Genomic DNA, 17,596 nt, shown 5'->3' on the forward strand with positions numbered 1-17,596 from the left:
CATAAAGAAAATAGTTAATAATGTTGTAATAAATATATAAGGGGGAAGAGAGGTACTAGATTTAGTGGGGTGATCAGTTTGTGAGTTATATAGATTTCTAATCACTACACTGTACAACTGAAACTAACATATTATTGTATGGCAACTATAATTGAAAAAAAAAACCTCACCGAATTGTATAACATATATACGAGCAACTAATTGTCTATTATAGTTCAATAAAGCTGGAAAAAAATAATTGGTATACAAATGTGGCCTCAATTTGTATACCAATTGTGTGGAAAAAATTGTGGACAGCCCCTCAAACATCTACTAATTAAATCTGAAACCAAAATCTTATGAACTTTGATATACAATTTCCCTAATTCAAAGGAGGGAGGTTGAAATAAGTTGAATCAGTTTGAGAGTCCATTATTTTGTTAAGCAAGGGAATCTTTAGAAGATTATATGTTTTTACCTAAAGTCCAAAAATGCTAATGGAGAAGCTAAAACTCCAAATAACTTGTTTCAGTATATCACAAGAGAAAGGGGAGCAGTTAAAAAAAATTAAGTAGTAACTAAAGGAACTATTAAATCTAACGACCAATTATGAATGAGCTATTAGAGCACTGGCTTTTCTACTGGGATCTGGATGTGATGGAACAAAATAACCATACTTTAAGATTAACTGTAAAGTTGTAAATAAGCACCCAGTTGTAAATAATCAGTGTTCTAACTTGAGAAACTGCTCACTTTGTCAAATTACTGTATGCATTTTATTATTAACTCCTCCTGATATAGGCATTGAATATAATTTTGAGCATCATAGCCGTCTACTTTCATTTCCATTACCAATGTCAAGCAGAACTTTCTCTTTTAAGTATCATTCTTTCCACCATAAATTCAGAAGAAAAAAGGGAACTACCAGGATATTATTGTATTAAGATTTAGTCACTTTAGCTAAAAGGGCACCTGCAGGGAGTTTGATAAGACTTAGACAAAAGATGTCTAATAAATTCTACGGGCAATTCTGATTTTAAAATGAAGGTAAATGGTAGTGTAATTTGACCTTTGAAACTTTAATCCAAGATGTTTTTTTTCATATTTAAGAGTACTCAGTTTAACCTTGGACATACCTTCGAAGAGTTAGGTGGAGCTCACTGATTCTTATACCATGAAGATCATCCTTCAAGATGAGATTTCAGATTTTTAAAGGAAAAAAATATGGAACAGAGGAATATAATGGAAGCTAAAGATCCTAGCAGCAGCAATCAATGCTTCTTTTGCTACAGGGGGGATTTCAGAGTTTCATACCATCTACAAAATGATTCCCAAAGGTCCCTGAAGAATGCACTAAAGTAGAAAGGCTACAGAGAACAAGTTTTTCCTAAAGAAACTATTTGTGTTTCCAAAAGAAGAGAATAAAGCTAATTTTATAACTAAAATGTAAAGTATGCCAAAGTTTTTATCTTTAGTGCTCCCAGCATTAACAATACTGTGGAAATCAATAGTACTGCTAAGGACTATAAGAACGATAATCACAGAAATAGAAGAAACAATAGCAGCTACCATTTACTGAGTTGTTACTATAAGCCAAGCACAGTGCTTAAATGCTTTCTATGGATTACTTTATTTCATCCTTAGCACAATCCTATGAGGTAAGTGCTATTAGTATACCCATTTACAGATAAGAAAATTGAGACACAGGGAGGTTAAATGACTTAATTTAACTTGAAATCCAGGTCTTCTGTCTATAAGGATGAAGATCTTTACCATTACACACTGTATGCTATCCTCTTATATTTTATATTAAGATTTAATTCTTTTTTCTGAGGTTAGTATACTGTCATTTTCTCTTTTTCCACTCTAGAGCTTTTATGAAAAAGGAGATCGGTTTATAAGCAGTTAATCAGAAAAACTGTAAACATTTGATAGTTTTAGACAAAAAAGAGATGCATTTGTCTATCAGTGTAGAAATGTTCAATTCTTTATCCTGGTTTCTAAAACATACATGTAGATATATAAGCAAATCTGTTTAGAAAGACTCTTAATTTGCCCCATGAGCTCCTGAATATTTAAAAAAAATATATCCTATTGCATTATTTTGCCTACTGGCAAAACCGAATCTAGATAAAATATGAAAAATAGCTTATTAAATGCAAAAAAAGTTGAGAAGTAAGCTGAGTTTTAAAAGTTCTTTTAAAATATGAAAATGCAAAGTATATCACAACAAAATGATTATCACTGGTTCATTGAAAAGTCACTTTACAATCTTCCACATAAAACATGATTGGAAACAGCTCCCTAGAAAAAATTTCATATTTTACTTGATGCAAAAAGAGAGCAAATTGAGGAAGGTCCCCAAACAGCCCAATGATATGAAAAGGGTTCTTTATTTAGAACCACTAGACCTTATAAAGCAGTTCTGCTCCTGGTTTTATCACTAACTGCTTGGTGACCATGTCACTAACTTAATTTCTCCAGGTTTTCTTTCTTCATCTATAAAGTCAGTGAGTTGAATAAGATGACCTCTAAGGAGCTTTCAGTTCTACAAGTCTGATTCTGAGTCAAAGGACTACATTGATTGTTTTTCTTAGATACTACAGGGTAAGTCACAGTTTTCAGTATCTTGGGCACAGGTATGGAAACTATTGGCTGAGAATAAATTTTCTGCCGTAAGGCTAAAAATGAACAAGAAAAGACATTTTACCAAATATACTCAGTGTTCTTTAGGCCAATAGATATGCTCAAAAGAAAGCACAGTTTTCACTCATTCTGTCCATATCATTCTTACATGTTAATCTCCTAGCTAAGCATCGTCTGTACTACATGACTACCCAAAGAAAAATCACATGTATGTCTGAAAACTAAAATGTTAAATTTTTAAGGAAGGATATAATTTTGTTTCAGATCCTAGTATTTACAAACATGCAGTGAATCAATTGTCACCAACATTTTAGATTTGCCTTTGCCAGGCTGCATGAGGAAGTGAGGAAAATTATCAAAACCTGTGCTATGCTACAAGAGATGGCAGTAGGCCAGCCATCTAGCACCTAGCACCTAACCTGGTCAGCCAAAGGTAAAGACAAGTAAACCAATATTTGTAGAATGATGACTACTGGGTACTAGGAAGTATAACGAGTGCTTTCCCATGTGGATTATCAGTTCCATTTCACTGATGAGGACATTCAAACTCAGATTAATTTGGCCAAGTTCACATAGCTAATAAATGATAAGGCCAAGATTTAAATACAAGTCTTCAGACTTCAGGGCCACTGCTCATAGCACTATACTATGCTGAAGTAAGATGATTATTCAAATGGTGACACAGCAATAGTGATTGAACTCTTAACTGTTCAAGCAGTGTACTGAGCAGCATGCACCATTTAGGACCCAGGAGTGTACTTGAGAAGCTCCTCAGCGAACTAGAAAGAGATATAGATGTCATTCTAGCATAGCACCCTCCAAAGGAATGTAAATTATTTACAAACTAGTCTGCCCAATTAAGGACAATTCAGGAAGCTTTGGGCAAGTAACTAATTCCTACTTTGAACAAACTTTAAGGCTTAAATTAATATGTATAATCAAGAGGCACTATGAATCATAATGGAAGACATGTGAATGATCTTTCAGCTATAACAAGACAAAATGATGCTTTAAAAAAACCGCCTTTTTGTGGAATAATTATCACAGTTGGTATATGATCGGTATAAGTGCACATCCATGTTTGCATATATAAATGCACCAGCTTCCTCAGAAGCATAAGTAAAAATAAGCACATTAACTGGCTCACTATAAGAACATTTACTGAGCTTAAAAAAAACTTACCTTAGATGAAACTATTCTGTTATCACAAAATCTTTGTGCAACATAAGCTTCTGTTGTTGAAACTGGATGATTGCCAAGAAACACTGTGCGTGTACCAACTCGTTTCTCTTCTCCAGCACACTGACCAAGAGAAAGAGGAAAAAAGTCAGTTTTTTCATCATACTTCTCCATACTTTACAGAGTTCAGAATTCTCATCTAAGCATTTTTGGCTATGGTCTAGAGAGAAAGAGTAGAGTAGGGAGAGGAGAAAACCTTGTTAGGAAAGTCAAACTCTACAAAGCTTTTAGTTGCTGATTTAGTATTTCTTGAGCCAACTGTTCTGAGGCCAACATTGCAATTCTAAAATGTTTAAATTAAAGAAAGGATCCTAGAGAAACATTTTTTTTTATTGCCAGTCATTTTTCTTTCATCCACAGAATCTCAACCATTGCCATCACAGGAAAACACTTAACCTAGGAAAGGTCAGAATGGAAATATCTAATTTTTATACAACAATTACTGATGACAACTTTGTCGATACCTTTACCAGACAGCAGAAAACAGGATGCAAATTACTTCTAAACACAAAATTATTACTTATAAGTAAATGGAAATAAAATGGCTGCTTCTCATAATGAAATTGATCAACCAATTCTACAAAGAAAAGTTGTAAATTCTTCCGCTTTACGGGAAAGACATTCCTTTGTGCCTATTGTCAAAAAGTCCCAATTCACACAATAGATCTCTAATATCCCTTTTCTAATTTTGAAAAGATTTGCTGAATCTAGAAGTTCCAAGGTGGAAATCTATTTTACCTCACCTTTTTAGTTCACTGAGGCTTCACTGTTTTTTTTTTTTCATCAGGATACTACACTTTCTTAGTAAATTTGGGATGATCTCCTTTTATAGTGCTATATTATCATGTTTGAGATGACCATAGGTTTAAGTCAAAAGAAGTGTGATAAAAACTAATATCCAATTATATATTTCCATTATTTAAAAAAATCCTCAACCTAAAATGTTTTAAAAGTATGTAGTCACAAAGATCTTCCTTCTTTTCAATGATCTATTCAAAGGTCAAAGATATAAATCTCTACTCCTAAATAATCATTTTAAGCAAAACTACTTAAAGCTTACAAAGTTCTCCAAAAATCTATATTTGGATGCATTCTAGTCTAAATTTCTGCACATTATAAATATTACAATTTTTTTTTACTTTGAAAAAGTAAAAATCATCCCAAGTATATATACATAGATAAGACCTCTTGTCTCACCATTTCTTATTTAAGCTTATTAAATAATTATTTAGTGGGGTATTTTCTTCAAAATCTGTAGGGGAATCAATTGAAGAGTAACTGGGATAAACTGTGAAGTAGGAGAGATTGAGGCTATATATAAAGGACAACTTCTGGAAATCTACCCTGGCAAAGAGAAACTACCCTAAGGGAGCTTGTGGGAATCTACATCCATGGCAAGCTGGAAAAAGTCATTAAGTATCAGTGCTAGAGACAGCTTAGTTGTTTACCTGCTTGACCAAACACAGGGTATTAGAACAATTGATAGTACAACGTCCTTTGAATGCAGTGATTAGTAGGTAAATTTTCAAACAGTTCCTGGAAACCAGTAAAGAATACCTTTACCAGAATGGTAGCTATACACATTTTGATTCAGGAACTGACTTTGACTATAATTGTAATATACAGAGTCTGATACAGTTTACTAATAAGAGTACTAATTTTTCCATAATATCCATTTTGCAAAATGTAAATTTAAAGTGAATACACCTGCTAAAAGTATAGTTTATTCTGCTTCACATCTACCCTCGCCTTCTGTTCCAAGTTAACATCTCACTGTAGTCTCAACAACAGACTTGAACCTTATAATGTACCAATTAGAATTACAGAATTGTAAAATCTGTATACACACTGCAATTTATCACCTTTAATTTAATATTCACATGGTTGTTTAGTTTTTCACACAAGCAAGAAGTAGCATAGAGTAAACAGGGAAGAGCGAACTTTTATGCCAGTTCTCAGATCATTCTGAAAACGGAAAGGGGGACGCGTAAAAGGGAAAGAGGTAGAGAGAGTCAGAGAATGTTTTCTGCAGGATATTTTCTGCATGGCTGAAATAGATTGTTCTCCTTTGTTAACAATGGTCACTGATTAACTTAAAACAAAAATGAATTAGTGCTTCCTCAATCCTGAATTATAACTTTCTTCTCTGGCAGGTAACAGCATTCCAGAGAACATAAGGAAGGAACAAGCACATGCAATTTTTCGGGGACATGGTACTTTGATGAATTCCCTACATCTGAATAGCATTTTGTTTTAAGTGCTTTCTCCATACATTATCTCTCAGATCTCTTTAGAATACGTCTAAGTGACCTCAATCTCCATTAAGTTGGAGAAAATGGATTGATGTGCAGGTGGTGGTGGGGGGGGGAGATCCAGGCAGTGATCATTATTAAATGATGAAATAGGGGCCTGAGAGCTACAGCATGTCCATTCCAGAGTATTTGTCAAAAAAAAAAAAAGACAAAGTCTTCTCAGCCTAGACAGGTTTGGGTCTGGAGCTGCTTAAGGACTGGGGGTAGGATGGGGTGAAAGAGAACTTTTCCATGCCTGTTTTACTCTAAAATCGGATTAATCTGCAATTTGTGGTGTAATTTACTCTGTTTAACGTTGTTTGGTCTGCATATAAATGGCAATGCTGAACTCATGTAAATTTACTGTAATTTTCTACTTGCTACCAATGTAGTGTTAAAACAGTGGTTTTAATTCCTGTGATTTTGAATAATGTAGATGCTTTAGCCAAGACAGAGAAACTCCAAGCAGGAATCATAAAAAAAAAATTCCCATTTGGATGGCACACAACATAGTCTGGAATGGGAATGTATAATTCTTGCCACCTCATAATGAATTTTAATTCATTAGTAAGAGTCCATCCTGTGCTGCATTGCTTCCCATCCAAACATCCTTAGAAATATCATTTTTAAAAACTGATATATGCTGGCACCAATTCTATTTTAATAACATATACAACAATAAAAAGTATAAAGAATATTAAAAAGTATATTTATAACATGAATTTCAGAGAAAGCAATTTAATTTTCTTCCTCAAGATAAGAATCACCCTTCTGTACTCCTGATTTATACCTCCATAATATAAACTGAATATTGTTTTTAAAAAGAAAGTAATTTATACCAGAACACAGTTTCTCAATAAAAATCAGAGTAAAATGGTACTGTTATTTAATGAGCACCATCTTAAAACCCTATGTCTTTGCTAGTCATAAAACACAGAAAGCTGTTGGAAGTATAATTTGTTTCTTGATTGCCTCTAGACCAGTGACTCAACAAGAACTAAGGGAGAATAGAGACCCCAATACAAGACTGTCGCTATAAAAGCTGACACAGAGTCAGAAACAACTCACCTCACATCCTTTCCAGGTGTTGGCAGATTTAAATTTATCACTTAGTCACAGATCAGTGGTTCTTAATCCTGGCCATACATTGGCTTTAAAACATAATACCAACGCTGGTGTCTTTTGTTTAATATTTAATTTTTCTGGAAGCTCCCCAGGTGACAACTCTAATTTGCAGCCAGGGCTTGCGAAAACTGCTACAGAATCTCTCTCTTTGAATTAATGACTGCCCTTAAATAACATCCTACATTTTTAGTATATCACCACAATCCTATACTTTTTAAGTAATTAAAATTTAAGCAATTTGCTTTTCAAAGGATAAAATGCAAGTGACTCACATAGTGCCCCTTCCAATCATTTTGATCTGCTCACAAAAATGAGTTTCCTTCAATATATATTTCATATGTGGTTAATCTACCATTGATTATTCAGATCATTGATAAAAATTACGGGCCTTGGTATATTTAAAATCAACTTGCTTTATCAACAAATCACCACTGATATCACCCTCAGCAATCACAGCAGTGTATTTATTGTTTATCAGGATGTTCTTTGTGAGTTACTAAAGCAAATATATTTACTAAAAAATGAACCAAAAAAACCTTATTAAAAATCTGAAAGCTTGGCAATAATTTAAAACAGTTCTCTGCACACCAGCCCCAAAGTTATTTTCTTCTCTGAAGCACTAATATTTTTGAACAGCATAATTGGTCTTAAAAGGTCAAATAAACTCAAAATTAAAAGAAAGAACATTTCATCAAACTTTCAGCCATCTATTAAAATGCTCCCAAAAGTCAGCATTTTTGTTCTAGGTTTGGAGGGGTGAGGTGCAGGAGGAGAGCACTACAGTGCCAGGAAACATTTCCACTATATTAAGTTTCCTGGTTAAAATTGCTACAATGTATTCAGTGGTCACATTGCTGAAGTTTCCAAGGCCACTCCATTATAACAAGCCAGAAGAATAATCTTGATGTGTAATTTATAGTCATAACTCTAAAATGAGCCTTGAAAATGTACTTTTCATAGTTTGCTTTTACTGCATCTTCTTAAGTGATTAAGCTGTCTATTCCTCCTTTGCCAGAGGTAGTAAAGCAAGAACAAGACATTCTGTGTCCTTTTGCTTTTTAAGCATTTTAATAGATGGTCATATTAACAGAAACTCTGAAACACCTGATCAAAAGACAACTGAATATTCAAAGTACATCCCTAGACACAAAGATTGTCTCTAATTAGGCATTACCAGACAGCGGCACATTTAATTGAATAGAAACTACTATGAAAAATAGGGTAAGCACCCACAAAAACAAATATCTAAATCAGCAAGCACAATGTTTAGGAAAAAGCAGTGATTGTAAGGACTTGGATAAGAACATCTTGTTTCATTATCTAAATGTGATCTACTGAGCAGCTTAACTTCCACCAGGAACAATTAACGATGAGTGTTTCCAGTCTGATCTCCCTCCCCATCAAGCCCTTTCCCCAAGGACCTCAGGGCTACACAAATGTGACTCTAAAGATGAAATACGGCTCTCTTACAGGATGGCTAATAGGGTCGATAGATCAAAAGTGGTATAAGCATTGGTTATTCAAGATACTAAAAGGAATATTTTTTAAATGATTCAGAGATTCTTCCATTTATAGAAAATAACCTGAGTCTCTTAAAGTTCCAGCTGGGGTCCAGCAATTCCACTTTTTTGTTAATAATCTCTCCTAACCTAGAGACAGACAATAGGCACACAAACAACTAGAGATGAACTGAGCACACATGTCTACAAGGCCTCAGAAGTTATTTTTCCCTACCCATATCTACATACCATTTTGCACTCCAAACACTTAACAAACTTTAAAAATCTAAATAGGGAGGTACACAACTTCCAAGGATAGGAAAAACAGTGAGGCTGACAATCCAGCTAAGCATTTCCCATGGCCTGTAGGAAATGGATTAAAAACACACATGCAAATAGAAAGCAAGTATAAAGAAGGCACCAGGACTTCAAAGCCCATCCTGCCTGAAAAGAGAACAGAATAAAATACTGATCACAAACTTCAGAGGCAGGAGGGAAAAGATGGGACCATCTGCATACTGACATGAGAAAATTTTCTAACACGATAGCAGCTAAATCGCAGAGAGAAGGCTGAAGATTATCAAGCAATTTATACTAACCCCTCTGATCCCTGTAAAGGTTCCCAGAATTTGGGAAGGCAGCCAACTGTGGCTTGCAAATTTGTGTAGGTCCAAGGGAGGCAGCAAAGGAAGCACCAGAAGACTGGTCTGTTTCTTAAGACTTCAAAGTAGCACTCTGGTGGCCTCACCCCCATTATAGCATTTGACATCTTCTCCAAAGACCTGATTTGCCTTTGTAACTTTTGATTTTAAAGTAGCATCATTTTAAAATATTGCTATCTTGCACCACATAGTATTTTCTCATCTTGTAATTTTCCAACCCAATTCTATAATAAATGAACCATGGTAAGAAATGGGGCTAGATATCAAACTTAATCAAACTTCTGAAGTTGAATTGAACGTTTTAGTCTCTGGCAGATAAACAGTATAAGAAGAAAAGATACAATCCAGGTATTTGCTATGATACACTGGGTTGTACACCGTGGGAGAGTGACTATAATACTGAACACTGAAGCTTCAAAAATGTGTACCAAGGTATATATTAAGGTCTAAACAGACAGCTTTCATGGAAAAGTCCCTTAGGGCTGGAAGTTATTCCTCATTTTATTTAGAGATCTCATAGGTAAGAAAGTTTTGTCTCAGCAGCAAACAGTAACACCTAACAATGCAAGGAAAAGAACCACTGGATTATTAGGGTGAACAATGCCTTTATCAATATCATTACCTAGAAGAGACAAATTCTCATCCAAAAATCACTTTCTAGATCACTGAAGAATTTTATTACAGTGTAAGACGAGAGAAACTCTGACTAGAGCAAATACTATATATTGTAAAAAAGGTATCTGATATCCTGGACAGGGTTTATCGGCCATTTCAGTGATAGCATCATTATTAGAAAAGTGATAATAAATTTCCTAGAAAGGTCTGGCAGTTCAAATATATACTGGAACATGTCTGGTGCAACCAGGTCCCCCCACCTCTGGTATTAGGTATCACACAGAAAAAAAACTACCTAGAAACAAATGTTAAAGCTGTAAATGTAATTCGTTTAAATAACACATCCAGGCTATACCTGTTTATTTTTAATACCCCCAATGAAAGATGTAGGTAAAAAAAAACAAGTTTCCCGTTGTGAAGCATGGCTCAGTTGAATAAGCAAACAAGGGGAAGGGGCTCTGTCTGAGTTGTGACTCTAGTCTCACAAAAGGTAGCCACATTTTCAGTGAAGCATTTCTGGGTTTCCATCCAATCACAGTATGGTGGCCAACTTCTCAGCTCAAATTAGTGTTTAAAAAAATGTTTGTTTTTGAAAAAGCATCCTCCCTACAGATAAAGGCTTTTTAGGGCAAGGTCTAGAGGAACAGGAGAAGCAATAAAAGACTTGAGTTGGGACACAATATTGATATGAATGGCTTAATTACTTGAGCCTCAACTTCCTTAAGAGTAAAATAAGGTGATATAACTTAAAAGACTGTTTACAGCTGGATTAACGGACCACCTAGAGCTCTCTTTAAGGGCTCTAAAGGCTATTCGTGTAAGAAGAGGATGAGGTTTGCATATATTAACCAACTATATGAATATTAAAACTCTAGGAACTAGATCAGCACAGAATTAGGCAACATAATTCAGATGTCAATGTTTTATTTAAAGCAAGAAAGTTTCTGGCTCAACAGAACAACTAGAATAGGCAATTCTGCTGCCACCCCTGTACAAAGCGGCAGGGTGAGTTATGGCCCACTGGCAGAGTACTTGGTGTTAGAGAAACACCGTCCCTTAGTGTGTATGGTAAGGACTAGAGCTGGCCACGGAGGCTGATAGGTAGCACGCTGACCGCAAGTAAGGGCCACTCAAGGAGTCTCCTGGAGGCTGTTGTCTAAAACATAAGCTATTAGTCCTTTTGAATTGCTGATCTGACACCACAGGAGTTAAATTAGGAATATATTTCTCTCTTTGTGACAGAGTACATGATCACTATGGAATAGCACTGAAATTAATGACATTGTCTCTAAACCTCCCTTCTCTCTGCTCAAAGCTTTGGGCTCAGTGCTGCTATGCACTATAAAGAATGGGTGCTGCTATATATTTAATAGGTGATCTGTTTGTAATTATTCGTAAAACATGCTCAAGACAGTAGAAATTAGCAATATGTTTGAAGTATAATGTATAACTTTCAGTATATTAAAGCACAGAAAGAACAACACTTCAAGTGAATATTTATGGCTTAATGGCATTATTTATGGCTTGCATATAATAAAACTTGGTTTTTGAAATTTTAACATGCCTTTGAGTACTGCTAATTAGGAATAACGCCACAGTAAGATGGACTGGCAAGAATATCAGAATACATCACTCATTGTTTCCCAAATTGTATTACATAGAACAAGTTAATAATGAGGTTCCTTAGAGAAGGAGGCAGGCTGCTCCTATAACCTCTCCTCCTGCTTATTCACAATGCATATTCATATACTAAAAGCTCTTTATCTTTGTGTAAGTCAGCTTTTGCCATAGAACTCTCACCCCTTCCCCCCAGAAGATCCAGTGACATCATGTTCTGCGCAACAGTTTGGGCACTACCGCTCATATTTACCTTATCACAATCAGCTACACTAGCAAAGTTTAAGAGGTGAGATAATTGTTAAATCTGTAACAATTTCTCTCCCTGTGTGCCAAACATAGATTAAGAAAAATTAAGTGTTTGGCCATGATCGCAGCTGGTGCTCTTTCTTCTAAGACTTAATTATGAGAGACAAGAAACCAGATCTTGGTCCTATTGCCTTCTAATACCGATTGGGTGATGTGAGTCTTGGGGGAAGTCCCGTACTGATTTCTTCATAGGTAACATGAGGAGAGCTTAACTAAATCATCTGATTAAGAAGATGCAGAGGAACTGGGGCCAGATCTTTTTTTAGCAATAAAACTTGAAATGAAATTTTAGATGCTCTCTTATCATTTGATACCTTTTTCTGCCTGGACCCAAAAAACAAACAAAATCTTCCAAGAGCGGGGAAGAGATGTTTGAGGATAAAGAATAATTTACAAACCAATATACAATAAGAAGATAATGTATTCAGGACGAAATTTATTCATAGACTTCAAAGTAGAGAAGAAGGGAGAAATACAAGGAACATTATGAAGTCACAAAGACCAGGGAAAGGCCCGTGTTCCCCTGGGGATTTATGGATGACCATTTATTTAATGTACTAAAGTATCAGTTTATTTAATGGTAACCGTTAAATGTGAAAAAAAGTGAATGCCTTCTCAAATGTGCCTGTTATCCAAGAGAAACAGTTTATGGCCTGGCACTCAAGGTACAAGCAACTTCAAGTTAAAACAAGTTAGGATTAACTGCCATAAGGGCAATTAAAAAATAATTAATCACACAAAATTACAAGATTTACTTGTACAAAAAGTTTTTGCTATAAAACACACATACACTTGAAATAATTATTAGAGCACACATATTTAAAATGTATGACTTTCTAAAACCAAACATTACTCACACTAAAGATCATACCACCCCAAAATCAAACTTTTTTAACCCAATATAGTAGTTCGTGGTTCTGTTCAAGAATATGATTACATCTACAGCCATGCCACCCTGAACAAGCCCAATCCCGTCTGATCTCAGAAGCTAAGCAGGTTTGGACCTGGTCAGTACTTGGATGGGAGATCACCTAGGAAGACCAGGTGCTGTAGGCGTAAAAAATAAAAAAAATAAGGGATTGTAAGCTGACAAGGTCCTTGCAATCTGTGAGGTCAACTAAGGGTTGCCTCACCTTAAAAAGAAAAAGAAAAAGAATATGATTGAAAATAGCAATGGAGTATTTCCAAAGCACATATAGGCGGTGTATCTAAAACAATTTTAAAAATTTACAGCTATTAAAAATACCTGGCAAGCTTTGAACAAGGAAAATGCTTTCAGATAAATCATGAAAGAACATAGTGTAAGCAATCGTTGCTGACTGGAGCACAATTAGATTAGTTATGACTACTAGCTGAAAATTAAATGTTTGCAAAGACTCGATTCTCCTGATTGCAATGTTATTTTCCTCTACTTCATATTATACAAGGCATGTGTGTATGCAAATGTGTTAAATACATTTCAAACTCCATTCTTACTCTACTTTGTAAACTCACATATAATGTAAAACCTTCTAATTGATCAACAGAAAATAATGAATGACAGCATTAGTGGAGGGTAGAAAAACGGCAGAACACAGCATAACACAGTCAGTCCTCAAAGGCTAGAAATTTAGATGTCAGATTAGTCCTTTAGACCTCATCTTCGATTCTAAAAATGGTGGATAAGAGTAAAAGGTAGGGTTCTCCTAATAGTTAAAGCCTTTCTTAGAAGGTAATGTACCAGAATGATGTTGACTATAGATTGTATGGCTTTAGAATCCAATTCAGTCCAGTGTGTTTTTGAGCTTCACTACAATTTTTCATAATGTTGAACAACAATGTGATGAGGTATAAAAGGATAAAATATTCACTGAAAATAAAGAGAGGTTCATTTATGCATTTTAAAGGCAACATCCTTCTAGGATGGCTACAATTTTAAAAAGACATGGAACATAAAAAGTGTTGGTGGGGACACCTTGTAAAGAAATTGGAACCTTCATACATTGCTGGTAGAAATGTAACATAGTTCAGCCTCTGTAGAAACAATTTGGTGGGATCATCAAAAAAACCAAAGAAAAAATTACCATATGAACCAACAATTTTACTCCTACATATATACCCAAAGGGACTAAAAACAGATGTTCAAACAAAACCTTGTGCATTAATGTTCATAACAGCACTATTTACAATAGTCAAACTGTAGAAACAAACCTAATATCCATCGACTGATAAATGTGTAAACAAAATGTGGTGTATCCATACAAAGGAATATTCTTCAGGCATAAAAAGGAATGAAGTACTGATACATACACACTATAGCATGAATAAATCTCAAGAACATTACACTGAGAGAAGCCATACACAAAAGGTCACATATTGAATGATTTCATTTATATGAAATGTTCAAAATAGCCAAATCCATAAAAACAGAAAGCAGATATGAAATATTCAAAATAGCCAAATCCATAAAAACAGAAAGCAGATTGGTGATTGCCAGGAGCTGGGGAGAAGGGAGATTGAGGAGTAACTATTTGGTGGGTTTCGAGTTTCCTTTTGGGGTGATTAAAATATTATGGAGCACAATAGAGCTGGTAGTTTTGCAATATGTGAGTGTACTAAACACCACTGAAATGTTCACTTTAAAATGGTTAATTTTATTGTATATAAATTTCACCTCAAAAAAGAAGTAACATCCTTGCCTTATAGTCAGAAGGCAAAGTAGTTAATATGGTTGATGCATCCATTCAACCAATATTTTATTGAACCCCTACAATGTGTAAAATACTGGAAACAATGATTAAAAAGTAGACAGTTTCTGCCTTCAAGGAATTTAGAGTGTAGTGGGGGAGACCAGTGATTAATCAAATACTTATATGCATCTGTTAAGTGCCAAGAATGATGGTTGCACAGTATTCTGAGAGCTGACTCAACCAGGACCACACAATAACCACGTATACCACAAGTCTGATCATACTGCTCCTCCAAGTCCACATTTTAATAGTTGCCCACAGATCTTAAAACTGAAAACTAAAATCCTTATTCTGATCGGCAAGGTCTTGGACAGAGTCAGGTCTCTTCCTCTTTCCCAACCTTGTCTTGTCCCAAGCCTCACACCTCCTTGCTATCTTTGTTATAGCCCATCCATCTCCTTTCTACCTCAGGTGAGACCCAGGTCCCTTCCTGTCTCAGGGCTTCTACTCCACTGCTTCCTTCCATGTAGAATACTCTTTCCTTTCCTCTTTACCTTCTTGTAATTACCTTTCAGATCTCCCAACTGTCACTTTCTCATTAAAGCAACTGAAATGAAGAGAGACTAATAACTTGTTCTCCAAAATCTGTGTGCTACAGGGAATTTACAATGAGCAAAGGAAAGCAAGAAAATCCCAATTCAGCTTTTCAAAAAGCCATAACTCCAAGCCTCCCCAAACTTCTCCTCATTCTTGTCAACATTTACCCAAAGAAACCCTTTGTGAATTCCCCGACTTTGCAAAAAGTGCATTTTTTAAACCTTCTGATTTTTTTCAGTAAAAAACAAGGCAATGATTGTGACAATAAGAACTCTGTATGGTCTACTTACACTTTATGTCATTAAACATAATTTAATGCAACTGGCCATTGTGATGCTTTGTTAACTGATTTGTACACACTACAGACAATTTTATCCTGAGCAGTATTCAAATCCATCATTTCCAGTTGATTAAACAGTTGATTTAAAATGGTGGTTATGGTCATTTCTATTTTTTAAAAAAGTCAGGCATCAAGCCAGAAATATAATCTTCGATGTAATATTATTTCTGTGAAGAAAATCAGATTAGACTTATATTACTTTGACTTCCATGAACATAACCTGACAAAATGCACAAGGATGAGTTGTAAAAGGTTTTCAGGAGGGCCTATCACCTAGCTAGCGTACACTATGGAACAGAGGCTAAGACAAAGACCACTATAATTCAAATTAGCCAGCTGTGTGCTGTTCTCCTGTCAAATCCACCTCATTTAATAATCATAAACTGGGGCAGGGTATTTTTCACAGCATTGATTTCACTGCGAGCAGAGCAGAGAGAAATATCCCTGACCTATAGAGAGTCCCACCCAAAAAAGACACTACCAAAGCTGACAAAGGACATTTATACAATATAACGTCACCCATATGCTTTTTGGTCATGAAAATAAATTGTATTAAAAATAACATTTCAATGATTAATATCATTTATTTGTACACATATTTGACATAACATGAAGCTTACACAAAAGGTTTACTAATAAATGTGTACACAACAGCATTTAATCAGCACCACTATTTCTTGATCATAGCTTCCGGTCTTAAGACCACTGGAGGGCAGGTAGAGGGTATGGAATTTAAAACTTGCAACACAAAATCCAGACACTCTGCTCCAACTGGAAAACAATGCTATGTTTCTTTCCCCAGTAGTTTTCACTTGTACCCTTAAATGTTTATGAATACAAAATGCCAGTTCATGATTTATGTCTAAAGCCTACTAAGATCAAATAGTTGTTTCTACACGGTCACAGCAAATACCTCCTCCTACGAAAGAACTTCCTAAAGGGTAAGGTGTGGTAGAGAAGGAGGACTGCAGATTGAAATGGCTGTAAATGGAATTGGAAAGAAAGCGATTTGTTCGAATGAAACTCCAAATGAGAAGATTAAAATTCAACATTCAAGAGCAGCACCACAGCTGTAAGGAAAACCTCTCCTTTCAACAATATTCAAAAAAACATTCAAGTGAATTTTCTCCCTTCAGCTTGTGCTATTCTTATGCTGAGACTATAGTGGATCTCTTGTAGAGAAATAACTCAAACACATAACAAGCAGTATATTTCTATCACACACACACAAAATGCCACTTACCAAAATTTTTAGCCACTTTATAGTAGAAAATGTACCAAAATGAGGCTATGAAAATGTTTTATATACACACCATCTTGCTCTGGAGTGACAAATGATGGAACCTAGTAGATGATTTTTTAAAGTGATTTCTCTAGGGAAAATTCTTTCTTCCTCATTTCCCTAGCTAACTAGGTTCTTGGGACTGGTAAATCTCAGGTTATAACTCAAAGAAGATGAGCCCATAACTCTCTAGGCCCCAACATATCTTGCCTAGCCCAGGGTGCATGAGCAGGTTTTAAATTGCATACTCTCTACCTGCCCTCCAAGGCTATCTTCACTTTTATGTTTTCTATCTCTTTGTTAAAGTTCTCCCTGAGTTCATCTACTCTTCCCCTAAGTTCATTGAGTATCCTTATAACCAGTGTTTTGAACTCTGGAAGTGGTAAGTTGCTTGTCTCCACTTTGTTTAGTTCTTTTTCCTGGGCTTTGTTCTGTTCTTTCATGTGGGACATGTTTCTTTGTCTCCCCATTTCAACTGCCTCCCTGTGTCTCTTTCTATCTATGTATTAGGTAGGGCTCCTAAGTCTCCTAGTCTTAGTAGAGTGGCTTTATGTAGTAGATGTGCCTTGGGGCCCAATGGCAGTCTTCCCTGGGTAAAATGAGTGTATTTTTAAAGTTCAAAAATCAGAGGCATTCTGACATTTGCCATTCTAATGACCTTCTTTCAGAGAACCTGGTAATTACCAGGTTGTTTCAAAGTGGCCATAAAAGAGTTAGTGAGGAAAA

General features: G+C 35.4%; 1 protein-coding gene and 1 pseudogene across 2 annotated transcripts in view; one reads left to right on the plus strand and one right to left on the minus strand.

The window, feature by feature from the left end:
- The window catches only part of ATP11C (ATPase phospholipid transporting 11C), a 160,085-nt gene that overhangs the window by 84,712 nt on the left and 57,777 nt on the right, over nt 1-17,596 (minus strand). For both annotated transcript variants that reach the window (XM_036227331.1, XM_016131161.2), the window contains exon 2: nt 3,808-3,927. In XM_036227331.1, the coding sequence (XP_036083224.1) occupies nt 3,808-3,927 (120 nt within the window). The remainder of the gene's footprint in view (nt 1-3,807; nt 3,928-17,596) is intronic.
- Nucleotides 12,920-13,038, plus strand: LOC118608455 (annotated as a pseudogene).

This window comes from Rousettus aegyptiacus, unplaced genomic scaffold (genome assembly GCF_014176215.1).
Source record: "Rousettus aegyptiacus isolate mRouAeg1 unplaced genomic scaffold, mRouAeg1.p scaffold_m13_p_9, whole genome shotgun sequence".
In the NCBI taxonomy this organism is placed as follows: Eukaryota; Metazoa; Chordata; class Mammalia; order Chiroptera; family Pteropodidae; genus Rousettus; species Rousettus aegyptiacus.